The 13,223-nt window shown below is 48.9% G+C and overlaps 1 protein-coding gene across 1 annotated transcript in view; it reads right to left on the reverse strand.

The window, feature by feature from the left end:
* The window catches only part of SLC6A11 (solute carrier family 6 member 11), a 125,976-nt gene that overhangs the window by 88,482 nt on the left and 24,271 nt on the right, over positions 1-13,223 (reverse strand). Inside the window, exon 5 of the mRNA XM_043443244.1 lies at positions 10,457-10,589. Coding sequence (XP_043299179.1) covers positions 10,457-10,589 — 133 coding nt within the window. The remainder of the gene's footprint in view (positions 1-10,456; positions 10,590-13,223) is intronic.

Below are 13,223 nucleotides of genomic sequence, written 5' to 3' on the forward strand. Positions count from 1 at the left end.
AGATGTAAAAACAGAAACAGACTCACAGATACAGAAAACAAACTAGAGATTACTAATAGGAAAACAGATGAAGGGAACTAAGAGGTACACACTACTAGGTATAAAACAAATAAGTTACAAGGATGTAAGTATAGCATAGGAAACGGAGCCAATGTTTCAAAATAACTTCATCTGGAGTTTAATCTATAAAATTACTGAACCACTGTGTTGTACACTTGAAACTAATATTGTAAGTCAACTACACTTTAATAAAAGGAAAAAAAAAAGAGTCCTTGTACCACCTCCAACTCCTCTACTTGTTGGTGAATGAAGGAAGAAAAAGGAAAAAAAAAAAAAATCAATTCAAGGCTATTTGCAGCTGTTTCTGTGTGAGTGTGTCTGTCTGTGTGTGTGTTTTCTTTTTTCCTGCCTTGGTGTCCTGGAGCTCTGAAAAGAATAAAAACAGTGGCCTAAAGCAGTGAAAAGGCAGGATTCTTCTTAAAATCCCAGCTAATCCTGCAGCTTCCTTTAAAGTGGCAGCAGGAGGAGGGGGGAGGGGGCCAGAATTGTTTTTGCTGCACCCTCCCCTCCCAACCACTGCTCCTGGAGACCAGGAAACGAGGGGGAAAAATCCATAAATCATCCTCGAGAGGAGGACAGAAGGAGGAACACTCAGGAAGACAGAGCAGAGAACAGGAGCCATCCTGGGGGGGGGAGGGTGTGGGGGCAGCAGGAGGGGGCACCTGACTATCTGGTGGGCAGGGAGGGCTGCCTGCAGAGGGCAAAGCATCCAGGCAAGAGCTGGGCCAGTCACCCCATTCAAAAGCCAAAAAAGAGGGCTGCCCTGGTGGCCCAGTGGTTAAGAATCCACCTTGCCATGCAGGGGCCGCCAGTTCGATCCCTGGTCCAGGAAGATCCCACATGCTGGGGGACAACGAAGCCCATAAGCCACAACCACCGAGTCCGCGTGCAGCAACTACTAAAGCCCATGTGCTCTAGAGCCTGGGCTCCACTGCGAGAGAAGCCACCACAGTGAGGAGCCTGCGCCCTGCAACTGGAGTGTAGCTCACGCTCCCTGCAGCGAAAGAAAGCCCACGAGCAGCAACGAAGACCCAGCGCAGCCATAAACAGATACATTTTTTTAAAAAGGTCAAAAAAGAGAAAGGTCTCAAACTCTGGTGCACCATCAGGTTCTGCAGAACGAGGATGCCACACCGGAAGGTGTCTCTGATTGGACCACCTCTCTTCATGCACTGCACCTCCACCCTGGTCACCCACTAACTGGGTTCCCTAACCTCTCCATTCCGTGCCCCGCCCGCCCGCCACCCATTCACAATGAGCAGCCAGAGCCAGTTTTTAAGGATGAAAGTCAGATCATGTCACCCTTGCTTAAGATCTTCCTGTGGTTCTCCACTGCCCGTAGAATAAAATCCCCGACCGCTCAGCACAGCTGCAAGGTCTGAGCCCTGCCCCATCACATGCCACCATCCACTCCATCTGGCCCCAGTTTTGTGTCACCTCTCCAATTCACCATGTCCTACCCCCACTTGAGAATTTCATCTGTGCTGCTCACCTGAATACTCCCTTCCCATCTTTCCCATCACAGATGGGGGGTCTCACTCAGTAATGCTTTCCTTTACATTCCTCACCCTAAGGAGATCTCCTGCCTTCATTCTTCCCCCTCAAGCCCCCATTCTCTACTCACAATATTCCTGTAACTGCTCATTCTTCATCTGACAATCAGCTTCACAGTCTGACTCATTCACCCGTAAAAAGAGCCCCCCAGTCTCGTACCTGGCACTTAGGTGAGCAATAAGGCACTTGGTGGATTAATAAAATGATCAGTGAGTAATACTCACTGCAAGTGAGCATTTGAATACAAAAACTCAGCATATTTGGGAGCTGGAAAGGCTGGGGTGAGATTTTTAAGGATCCTTCGGAAAAGCTCTTCATCCCAAATCATCACTGTAGCTTTTCAATATCTCAAATGGTCCATGCTTTGGGTGACAACAATTTTGATGTTAGTTTCTTTTTGCGTGACAGTTTTCATGAATTAGTTTAACAGATTAGAAATCCAAGAACTTTTTCTGTGAAGGGCCAGATAGTGCATATTTTAGCCTTTGTGGGTCCACATACTCTGTTGCAATTACTCAGCTCTGCCATTGTACCAGCACAAAAGAAGTTTACGGCAACGCAGAAAGATGGATATGGCTGTGCTCCAACAAAACCTTATTTACAAAAGCAGGTCATGGGTCAGATTCCGTGAAAGACCAATGCTGACTGATCCGTGGGTCAGGCTAAGGCCTAGCAAAGCCACAAGAGAAGGACACATAGTAAAGACGAGTCTTTTCAGTTTTCAAGAAGCATGCAGAGCAGGTACTAGGATCACCCTATTCTAACGTTTCCATGATGTAGTATGACAACACAGAATAAAGACAAGAACACCTGGAATTTATTTTAAATTATTGTTTTGTAGAGCATAAAGGATTTCGGTTGTGTCATTTTGCATGTCGGCAATGGGCTTCCCTGATAGCTCAGTTGGTAAAGAATCCTCCTGCAATGCGGGAGACCTGGGTTCGATCCCTGGGTTGGGAAGATCCCCTGGAGAAGGGAAAGGCTACCCATTCCAGTATTCTGGCCTGGAGAATTCCATGGACTGTACAGCCCACAGGGTTGCAAAGAGTCGGACAAGACTGAGTGACTTTCACTTTCAATATGTTTGTGCAAATGGGAAATTCTAAGCACAATTTTCTCTCTGGAAGACCTGGGGAGCTATTGTTAAATGTCTAGGTGGGTGGGTGAGTGGATGGATGGACAATAAAAATGGAGAATACAGGTTGTTTTCCAGGGTGATTATAAGGTAGACCTGGTTAATGATTAGATGAGATGTTACAGGAGAAGTTGTCCAAATGAGTTAGCGGTTTCAGGCCTATGAGACCATAGAGAGGACCTGGTGGCAGGGATGGGCAAGATGAATCTGGTTGACAAAAAACGAGTAAAAAGCAAAGACTTTTCAACAAATGTTCATTCATATGCAGAAATGAATCAAGACACATACCTTACATCCCTTACAAAAATTTACTCAAAATGAGTCATAGATCTAAATGCAAAATGCACAACTATAACAAAGTCATCTAGGGAAAACCTAGACTTTGCATATGGCAAAGACTTTTTAGATAAAATATAACACCCAAAGCACAATCTGGGAAGGAGCTAGTTGACAGGCTGGACTCCATTAAATTAAAAATTTCTGTGCCGCAAAAGACAATTTCAAAAGTATGTGAAAGCAAGCCACAGACAAGGAGAAAATATTTGCAAAAGACATATCTGATAAACTGCTGTTATCCAAAACACACAAAGAGCTCTTAAAGCTCGACAATAAGAAAACAAACAACCAATTACAAAATGGGTCAAAAACTTCAACGGACACCTCACCAAAGAGATATACAGATAGTAAATAAGCATATGGAAAGATGCTCCACATTACCTGTGATAGGGAAATGCAAGTAATTATAATCAGGAGATACCACTACATATCTATTGTTGTTTAGTTGCTGAGTCGTGTCCCACTCTTTGCGACCCCATGGACTGTAGCCCACCAGGCTCCTGTCTATGGGATTTCCCAGGCAAGAATACTGGAGTGGGTTGCCTTTTCCTTTTCCAGGCAATCTTCCTGAACCAGGGATCAAAACCAAGTGTCCTGCTTTGCAGGTGGATTCTTTACCACTGAGCCACCAGGGAGGCCCCACATACCAATCAGGATATAGGACAGCTCAAATCCAAAACACTGATGATACCAAACGCTGGCAAGAATGCAGAGCAACAGCGACTCTCTTACACTGAAGGTGGGAACGTAAGATGGCACAGCTGCTGTGGAAGATAGTCCAGTAGTTTCATATAAAGCTAAACATACTCTTGCCATAAGAACCAGCAGTCAAGCTCCTTGGTATTTAAACAAAGAGTTGAAAACTTAATGCCTATACAAATGCTTATACACGAATGTTCATAGCAGCTTTATTCCTAGTTGTCAAACTTGGAAGTACTCAAGACGTCCATCCACAGGTGAATGTGGTACACATCCAGCCAATGGAATATTATTAGTCAGTGATAAAAAGACATGAGCTATCAAGACATAAAAAGACATGGAGGAGACTTAAATGCACCTCACTAAGTGAAAGAAGTAGCTTAAAAAAGCTACAAACAATATCATTCCAATGACACGGCATTCTGGAAAAGTCAGAAGTATGCAGACAGCAAAAAGATTCTGTTTTGACGGTTGCAAGGGTTGGGGAAAGTGGGGGGAGATGAACAGAAGTGCACAGATTCTTAGGGTGGTAGAACTACTTTATATGAGACTTTAATATTGGATCCATGTCATTATACATTATGAAAGTGAAAGTATTAGTCACTCAGTCGTGTATAACTCTTTGCAATCCCATGGACTGTATCCTGCTAGGTTCCTCTGTCCATGGAATTCTCCAGACAAGAATACTGGAGTTGGTTACCATTCCCTTATCCAGGGGATCTTCCCCACCCAGGGATCAAACCAGGGTCTCCTGCACTGCAGGCAGATTCTTTACTGTCTGACCCATGAGGGATTCAGGCATTAAACATTATGTGTGTGCTTAGCTGCTCAGTCGTGTGCAACATTTCATGACCCCCATGGACTGTAGCCCACCAGGATCACACATCTGCCCAAATTCACAGAATATGCAACACCAAAAGTGAGCCCTAATATAAATTATAGACTTTGGGAGAATATGATGTGTCTATGTAGGCTCATCAGTTTTAACCAATGTACCACTCTGGTGGGGGTTGTTGATAATGGGGGAGGTAACACAGTGTAGGGGCAGGGAGTAGATGAGAAATCCCTGTACTTTCTGCTTCACTCTGCTGTGAACCTAAAACTGCTCTAAAAGAAGAAAATCTCCAAAAGCAAAACAAAAAACCAAGAACACAGGAAAATCACAAAGATGTCTCCATGTCTTAGCCACTTGATTTCAATTATCCTGACTGAAAATGTTTATCATCCAGAAGATGACAACTTATTAACAGCTTGGAAGTTTCTTCCTAAAGAAACCAAGTGTTTCAGAATCCTATATTTACTCAGGATTTAATATACAATTGAGAAATGTTCTTATTTATTTCATTAATCCAGACTTCTGGGAATTTTCAATGCCATCCAGAGAGAGGGGATGAATAACTGTGTGGAACTAAAACCAGGGCAAGAAAATAAATGGCTTACTAAGCCCTTGCCACATGCTCAGAAATCAGACCTACATGTTGTCTTTGAAGCTGGACATGAGCTCCCAGCTGGAGGTATCAGAACAGATGAGGACCAGGCTTAGGGAAAGCAGAGAGACCCAGAACTGAATTCCAGCTCAGCTCCTTCCAAGCAGGGGTGGCCTCAGGCAAATTTGACGACCTCTCTGGGCCTCCACCTCCTTACTTGTACAGTAGGGTTTGGACTTAAACCCTCCCAGCTCAGACAAGCTGTATTCTCACATTCCAGAGCTGGGTCTCTGCCATTAGAATCCCCTTGTTCACAGGACCTGATTCTCTAGTTCTACTGCTTAACGTGAGCACTACTACACAGAATCATAATTGCTCATCTGTCGGTGTCCCCCGCACCCAGTGTGGACTGCACACTCTGCGGGGGCAACACTGTCCACCATCCTCCCGGGTGCATCCTGGCACCTCCCAGGGAGCCCCCGCACAGGCGGGGCTCACCCTTTCCACAAAGTCTACTAAGCAGCAGTCATGTACCACTTGCTCTGCACTGAAGCTGGAACCCAGAGACCATCTCTCCAGCCAGAGCAGCCTCTTCTGAGTGTGCAGGTTGCTCACTCAGACCCTGGGAGACCTTGAATGTGGGTCTGTAACATCAGAAGGATGGAAAGCACTGAGGAAGGCATGGGAGGAAATGGAGCTGAAGGTCACGTGCAGCGATTCTCCTTTGTGGGGTGGGGGACACCGATGCCGACACAGCCTCGGGGCCCACATACCACCCCGCAAACCAACGGAGAGCACTGTCACCCCCACCTGTGGCCCTGCCACAGCCTCATCTGGGACCTACTTATTTGTGAAGTGAAAAGACAAAGTGTTAGTCTATCAGCTGTGTCTGACTCTTTGTGATCCCATGGACTGTGGCCCACCAGGCTCCTCTGTGCATGGGGTTCTCCAGGGAAGAATACTGGAGAGGGTTGCCATGCCCTCTGCCAGAGGATCTTCCCGACCCAGAGGTTGAACCTGGGTCTCCTGCATTGCAGGTGGATTCTTTGCCATCTGAGCCACTAGGGAAGCCCTGATCCCAAATCCATACTTACAGAAGCACCTGCCAAGAGGCTGAGCCTACAGTGTGTGCACCCACTCCTGAGCAAGGGTTGTGCTCTCAACTGAGTTAAAGTCAGGGTTACAGTTCTTGCCTTGGAGACGGGATGGAGCCAGGAACTTTTCCTCAACTTGATGAAATTTCAGAAATTTCTCCTGAGTCCCAGGTATGGATAGCAGGCTGGAACTTGGGGTGAAGAGGAAATGCCAGCTCCTGGACAACAGCAGGAAGATGGGAGTCCCTCCCGCTTCCTTGAACTGACCCCTGAGGGCGACTCTGGCCAGAGTCGTGCAGGCAGGTGGCAGGGGTGACCTCTGCCCACTCAGGAAGACTCAGATGAGCTGTGTTTATTTTTAACTGTTTTTATATAAAATCAGAAAAGCCTTTGGACGCTGGGCTCATGTCCAAGGTAAGGTGAATAATAAACAGTAAAAAAATAAATAAAAGCATCAGGCCCTAGAGCCTACATGCTGATCTGGGGTCTCCTAGTCTCCTTGAACTGTCAGATGTGACCTCCAGAACCTTGTCATTTATAAGCAGCCAGGGAAGTCCCTCATGCTGGGAAGGAAAGATTAAGGGCAGAAGGAGAAGTGGGTGACAGAGGATGAGATGGTTGGATGGCATCACATACTCGATGGACATGAGTTTGAGCAAGCTCTGGGAGATGGTGATGGACAAGGAAGCCTGGCGTGCTGCAGTCCATGGGGTCACAAAGAGTCGGACACGACTGAGCGACTGAACAACAAGGGAGCTGGGCCACCAGAGCAGGTCCCCACCTGACATTTACTCACCATGTGACTGTGAACAAGTCCCTTCTACTCTCTGAACCTCAGTTTCCTCATCCATAAAATATGGCTGTGGATGGACCAGATAGTCTCCAAGGAGCCTTGCAGGTCCTGAAAACCACTGCTCATCCTGGACACTCACCCTGGTCTTGGACATGGAACATGGAGAAGAGCCCATGAAACCCAGTCTTAAGGAAAGGACTTAGTTGCTCTTGTGACTTCAGCATTTCCCTTAATAGGACCCTTTAGCTGCATCCAACAATCACGGAGCACCTCCTACGTGCTCTTAACAGCCTCTTCATAAGCCACCTGTAAGGAAACTGTCACTGTCCTCAAGTCACAGGACAGGATTGATGGTGCACTCACCCAGAGGCCTGGGCTATGCAGTCACCAAGGCGTAGGGTTCACTTCAGCCCTCCGCCTCCCCACCTGAGTGTTCTTGAGTGTCCTTGTGGGGTCATGTAACCCCACAAAGCCTCAGCTTCCTCACCTGTACAATGGAGATAATGCCGGCCCCTGTGTCTCATGCAGTTATTTCAAGGTCTGAATGGAATGTGCTTGTGAAGCACTCAGGAACCATCATCCTGCCTCCCCCCCAAACCTCTTCTGAAATCTCTCAGCATGGAGCCTGCTGGTCCTTCCTTGATACTGGGTCCCTGCCTTAGGACCCTTTGACACACAGGCTTGATGGGCCCGCCAGTGGCAAGCGGTCCTGCCTTGGGACTGCACTTCCTCCTGCCATGGCCCACGAGCCCAAGGCCACACATTCACGTGGACAGCCCGCACACGTGCACCCACCAAAACCTCAACTGCACTGTCCTCCCCACAGCCTTGAACACCCACCCCCCAGCCAGGCCCCACCGGCCCCGCGTGAACACCCGGAAAGCTGGTCATCGTAGTAGAAGCAACCAGAGCACCAAGCATGACGGCGCTCCTCCCTGTTTCAGACGGTTCACAGAGCGCTGCCACACAGACCATCTGCGGAGGGCAGAGGCCGTGTTTCATTCGTCTTAGAGGCCCACTGAATAACGCCAGGTATCCAGCAGATACGCAGAAACTACTTCTTGGATGAATAAGTTTGACAAGATTTTTAAAAATCACCATCTGCTTCTCACACTTACGATCAGTTCTCCATTCTGCTAAGTGTTAAAACATGCAGCTGTGCATTTCAGTCTTGCAACCACCCCGGCAGACAAGCTCACTTATCAATCCCTATTTGACCAAAGAGGGAACAGGCTCAGAGAAAGTAAGTGATTCACCCCAGGTCTCAGTCAGCGAGAGACAGACCTGGGATGTGGACCCTGGTTCTAGATCCTGGTTCTCACCCCCTGCATCTGCCTCCTCTTTTTTAGCCAAAAAAGGCAGTGGCTGGGGGCGGGTGGAGGGGAGTGGTGCATGGGAGCAGGATGTATATAGTCTGAAAAGTAGACTGATAATGCAATGATTTTTATATTTTGGAAAAACAGAAAAAAAATTCTATTGTCTTTAAGATACAAACCAGAGAAAGCAAAGATTGGCAAAATCATCTCATCTGAAGGGACACGAGAGTCTCTGTCCTACTTCCTGGTCCCTGAGGCACATTCATGATTACTTTCTAGTACATCCTCAGCCTCCTTACAGCTCATAACATGAGGCTTGCTGACGTCTCTTCTGTGTTGTTCTAAGTCCCCTCACTCAGGTCTGCCCCCCTCCCACATTTTAGCAGTTGGTTCTTCATCCCACCTACCACCCTGGGAGCCAAGGGGACCATCTTTTGCAAAAGGTCCCAGAGTCATTAAGTTCTTACTTCCTCAGAGGTTTTGTCTCCATGCATGGCCTCTACCAATAACTTAAGAGTAAAGCTTACAAGTAACTGCCTACCAGAAGCCGGCAGTCAGGGACTATGACACAGTCAGGGTGACACAGGCATTTTTAAAAAGCCCTATTTTCCTCTTTCCCACAAATGAGGAAGCTAATAGTGGCTCAAACGGTAAAGAATCTGTCTGCAGTATGGGAGACCTGGGTTCGATCCCTGGGTCAGGAAGATCCTCTGGAGAAGGGAATGACTACCCACTCCAGTATTCTGGCCTGGAGAATTCCATGGACAGAAGAGCCTGGTGGGCTATAATCTATGGGATCACACGGAGTCAGACACGACTGAGCAACTGACGCTATTCACGGCATTGACCCTCAGCCACAGGACTGTGGACTGTGGCCAACCGAGTCCCCGTAGAAGCAGGTGGCTGCTGCTCAGCTCAGCCCAACGCTGTCAGGCAGGTACACAAGCCCAGAGGTGCCCTGTCTCTCAACTTTCCAAGGGATAGCAGAATCCTGTTGGTTTTTTCACATATTTCAAATGAAATTACCTGTTCTCCATATGTTGGTAACTAATTCTTCTCCCCTTCTTTTTTTTTTTTTTAATAAAATACACGAGTGGGCTGGACTTGGCCATGAGCTGCGCATGTGGCCCTTGTGGCACAGACGGCTGCAGCCATCAGATATCCCTCTGCTCCCCTCGCGTCTAAGCCTCCCTGGCAGCTGGTGAGGCCGTGTCTCAGGCTCTGGCCAGCGGGTTGGGAGTGGAAGAGCCGCTGTGACTCAGGCCAGGGCAGCTCAGAGCTTGCTGTCTGCTCCCATCTTTCTTCTCCTATGGTCCCTGGTGGCTCAGCCATAAAGAAACCACCCGCAATGCAGGAGATGCTGCTTTGATCCCTGGGTCAGGAAGATCCCCTGGAGAAGGGAATAGTAACCTACTCCAGTATTCTTGCCTGGGAAATCCCAGAGACAGAGGAACCTGGTGGGCTACACCCATGGAGTCACAAAGAATCAGACACAACTGATCGAATAAACAACAAACGAACAACAGCGAGGCACTGGAGGCCACGCGGTACAGACAGCACAGAAGGATGGAGGCGGCTGGCCTTCCCCTCACGGACCGCAGGCGGGTGAGATCTCCAGGCCCATCAGTGGAGACAGACAGTGCCACCTGCCCGAGCACACGCCTGGAGCCCAGGTCGTTATCACAATATACTCCATGGTCGTAGTTTAGCACTCCCTGGTTTCTAAAGCACTTCAACTCTCCTTCCCGTATAGGACTCTCAACCCAGGAAGAAAATAGGATGAGGCTTTGCTATTTCACAGGTGAGCAAGCCGAGGCACAGGAGGTGGAAGTGGACAACCCTGAGGCGTGTGGCACACAGCTGGTGGACGGGGGATTTCAACTCTGGACTCCAGAGTGCCGCACAGTGCTCCTCCTAGCTCCCAGTTCAGGAGCTGGCCTTTGTAACGTGATGCCCCTGGTGCTCTCCGGGTCACCTGTGAGCTTGGACGAGGACCACTCGCCCCCTCCCCTCCTGCAGCGAGCTGAAGATCCATCTCTTACCTTTCCCGTGGACTTGGTCCCCTTCCAGATGCAGAAGTAACAGATGGTCCAGGCTGCCAGCAGACACAAGGCCAGCTCCCAGCGAAGGTCCCCAATGTGCTCGATCCCATCCGAGATGGCCAGGACCCGGCGCCTGCAGAATGGAGGGCCCAGAGTCATGGGGGCTGGAGATGGCCCACACGGACCCCACCGTGGGCAGGGGCTACTGCTGCAGAGGGGCAGGGGCAGGTCACTCAGCCATGCGCCCCCCATTCACCAAGCATCTTCTCTGAGTCATACCAGGGCCAGGTGTGGGGGTCTCAGAAAGGAACGAGACCCAGCCCCCAGCTGTCCTGGATTCACCCTGTGGGGCGAATGGGACCGGATGGGGGTTCAGAGATGGTGTATGGAACAGCACAGGAAGAGCTATGTGGAGGATGTCCAGGGGAAGCACTGAACCTACTTCAGGGGTCCCAGGAGATGGCAGGACCGTCCATAAACACTCCAGGTCCCTCCCTGAGGGGTGAGGGGTGATGACACGTCCCTGCTGAGCTCAGCTCTGGCCAGAGGACTTGCTGTGGCCAATGGCACACACGGCCCTTCAGATGGCGGCATTCAGAGCCAGGCGGTGTGGTCTGCCCTGTGTCTGTGGTGTCACATGAGTGTTGCTGTCCTAACAGAAGCATGTATCCAGGTGGCCCTCTAGAAGCTCTGGTTCATGAGAGGATACACGAGCCCTCCGGCCACCCTAGGTCAGAACTGCTCTATGAGCAAGAAGGAAACTCTGCTGAAAGACAAATGCTGGATGATGTTACTTGTACGAGGAATCTAAAAATGCAGCCAACTAGTACATAAAACCAAAAAGCAGCAGACTCACAGATACAGAGAACAAACTAGTGGTTACCAGTGGGGAGAAGGAAAGGTGGGAAGGGACAATATAGGGTAGGAGCTTCTTTAAAAAAAATTATTACGGGACTTCCTTGGTGGCTCAGATGGTAAAGAGTCTTCCTGCAATGCAGGAGACACAGGTTCAATCCCTGGGTTGAGAAGATCCCTTGCAGAAGGGCATGGCTACCCACTGCAGGATTCTTGCCTGGGAAACTCCATGGACGGAGGGGCCTGGTGGGATACACAGTCCCTAGAATTGCAAAAGAGTCAGATACGACTGAGCGACTAACACACACGGGAATATATAAAGTCATGTGTGTGAAGCTTTTCAAAGTTGTAAAGCACTGTAGAATTTAAATAATCATTCATTCACACACACACACAAAAACAGAACTCGGTTTCTTCAAGCTACTAAGATCTTTGTCACTGCAGCACAACCCAGACTATCCTGACTGCCATGGGGCTCAGAGAAAGCTTTGTGGAAGAAGTGATATTTGAGCTAGAGTTTGAAGGTTGACGGAGTTTAGCCAGAAGACGGAGTGGGTAGAGATAGTTTCAGGTCCAGGGACAAGCACGAGCAATGGCCAGAAAATAGAGCATGGGGTACTTGGGGAACATGGGGGCCCAGAGACCAGAAGGGAAAAGCAGGGCAGATACACAGAGGAAGTATCACTGGGAGTCCTGAACAGCGGGCCAAGGGGCAGGGATGTCCAGGGGGCCCAGGCCACAGCATGCATCCAGCCACAGCCTCGCTTGGGACTCATCCGTCCTTCAGAGCTGACACAGGCCTGTCTCTCACAGCACATCCTGGGGCTTGTGTTTCTCCAGAGTCAGACTCACCATGCTCCATATTGTGCAGGACCGTGGCAGGAACACAAGCCCCCTCCACACTCGCTCCATGAACCCCATTCCAGCTGCCAAGTCATCCCACTGGACCACGCCAGTCACCTGGGCGCTCTGGGAACGTCCTCTGAGAAAAGCAGCTCCCATCCCACCAAGCATGAAAGCCTCCCTCAGTGTCTATCTCCCTGGGAATCCACTTGGGGCCTGATTCTGCATTAATTACTCAATGACAACAATTAGCGCTGGTCTGCAGGCTCCCTCCGGCCCCAAACCCTGCCGGAGAATCAGGCAGGCCCCCAGACAAAATTGGGCTGCGTGCAGTCAGGGATTTACTCTCAAGGAAGCCAGCTCTCGCTAGACTGATGGCCAGAAAGGAGAACATCTACTTAAATACACATTTATTGAGCACATACTAGGTGCCAGGCACTACATTTATACTGAGGATAAAGAAGTATGGATGGTGCAGCTCTTGCCCTGTACTAGGAGGAGCTGGGCAAAAAGAAGTGCAAGTTGAGAAAGAAAGGAGACAGCTGCTTTGTTATAAGGATTCTTTATTTGTTTCTCATGTCTTAGCAGTCTTTGGCTTTAATTCATTTTAAAGTGAGGGGCTGTATTAAATGTAACTTTTAGGAATATCTATTCTTACAACACTCTGGAGAAGGAAATGGCAACCCACTCCAGTATTCTTGCCTGGGAAATCCCATGGACAGAGAAGCCTGGCGGGCTATGGTCCACGGGGTCACAAAAAGTCGGATATAACTGAGCAACTGAGCACATTCTTATAACCAAGCAGCAAGACCCAGAGTATGGTCCTTGTGGGATGCCTGCCGAAAACATAAAAATCCCTGGGTCCCATCCTGGACCCATCAAGTCTGAATCCTTATGGAATGGTTCTGAAGAAGCTTGCGTTTTGCTACATTTTCCCAAGGATTGCTCATGAAGGGCAAGGCTTGGCCATCACTGCAGAAGTAGAATTTCCTGGTAATGAAGGAATGACTTAGAAACAACAAGGGGGTTTTTTTGAGAGAGAGAGAGAGAACAAAAGGGAGGGGGGCTT

Source organism: Cervus canadensis, chromosome 22, assembly GCF_019320065.1.
Source record: "Cervus canadensis isolate Bull #8, Minnesota chromosome 22, ASM1932006v1, whole genome shotgun sequence".
NCBI classification, from domain to species: Eukaryota; Metazoa; Chordata; class Mammalia; order Artiodactyla; family Cervidae; genus Cervus; species Cervus canadensis.